Consider the following 1,258-nt stretch of genomic DNA (forward strand, 5'->3'; position numbering starts at 1 on the left):
GAGCCAGGATGAGACGGGGAGGGGGAAGGGGGGGAGGGGGGGGAGGGGGGGGGGGGTCCGTGGTGGAAGAGGAGCGGCGGACGGAATGATGGGCGCTGGAAGCGTCGCGGCTGTGGGGTGCGTGGCGGTCGGAGTGGCGGTCGGAATACGCACGCGCCACCTTCTCGGCAGCCGCCTTCTCCACCGCCGCCTCCTCACGATCGCGCTGCCTCGCCTCAGCCCTCGCCGCCGCCTTGGCCGCCGCCTCCGCCTCCGCCGCCGCGCGCGCCTCTTCCTCCTGCTTTTGCCGCGCTGCCCTCCGCTGCTCCTCCGCTTGCTGTGCTGGGTGCGGAGGTGGGGGTGCCAGGACGGGCTGCGCCGCGGCTGTCGGAGATGGCGGCGGCAGCCCGAGCGCTGCACACGCCTGTGCCATCTGAGTCTGCAGCGCGTACGCCATCTGCGCACCCTGCTGCGCGTGGGCGAGGCGCAACGCCTCGATGTCTGGAGGTGAAGAACCGGCGTTGTGCGCGGCAAGCATCGTCTTTTGCTGCTGCAGCTGCAGCTGCAGCATCTGGACGTGGTGCTGTCGCTGCAGCAGAGCCAGGTGAGCCTGCCGTTGGTCACCGGGAGGGGCCGCGTGCTCCATTTCTTAGCCCTCGAGTTTCTTAGCCCTCGAGTTTCTTAGCCCTCGAGGCCTTGCCCTGCGAACGCGCACCCCCGGGGCTAGGGCTTTCTTGCCCGCAACCCGATCCCGATCATCCGGCCCGCTGGGTGCGCTTCTGAGCTCCCCGGCCCTGGATGTGAGGCTGCCAACTGCACTCCAAGTGCTCCAAGTATATATAGAGACTATGGAGAGTTCACGTCATGACGGTTAGCCGCTGTCATGACGGTTAGCCGCTGTCATGACAGCTGCCAGCTGTCATACAGCAAACGACAGCGACAGTGACACCTACCTGTCACCAGCTGTCACCAGCTGTCACCAGCTGTCACCAGCTGTCACCAGCTGTCGTTGCTGCTGTCGTTGCTGCTGTCGTTGCTGCTGTCGTAACCATCCCCGACGGTCCAACTGTCACTGCTGCTGTAATTGCGCAGCTGTCATTCCTGCTGTCATTGCTGCTGTCATCGCTGTCGTTGCTGCTGCTGTGCTGTCATTGCTGCTGTCATTGCTGCTGTCATTGCTGCTGTCATTGCTGCTGTCATTGCTGCTGTCATGAGCACCCCCGCAGGACAGTGTGTGGTGCCACTAGCGAGAGAGACAGGACACTCAAGATATAGATGC

General features: G+C 64.4%; 1 protein-coding gene across 1 annotated transcript; it reads left to right on the forward strand.

Moving 5' to 3' along the window:
* Nucleotides 1–372: 372 nt before the first annotated feature.
* On the forward strand, nucleotides 373–847 carry EMIHUDRAFT_257569 (hypothetical protein; the record flags this gene model as incomplete). Its single annotated transcript, XM_005763359.1, has 4 exons — nucleotides 373–416; nucleotides 493–583; nucleotides 707–750; nucleotides 823–847. The coding sequence occupies 4 exons, from the start codon at nucleotides 373–375 to the stop codon at nucleotides 845–847; spliced, it is 204 nt and encodes a 67-aa protein (XP_005763416.1).
* Nucleotides 848–1,258: the final 411 nt, after the last annotated feature.

This window comes from Emiliania huxleyi (assembly GCF_000372725.1).
Source record: "Emiliania huxleyi CCMP1516 unplaced genomic scaffold EMIHUscaffold_6379, whole genome shotgun sequence".
NCBI classification, from domain to species: Eukaryota; Haptophyta; order Isochrysidales; family Noelaerhabdaceae; genus Emiliania; species Emiliania huxleyi.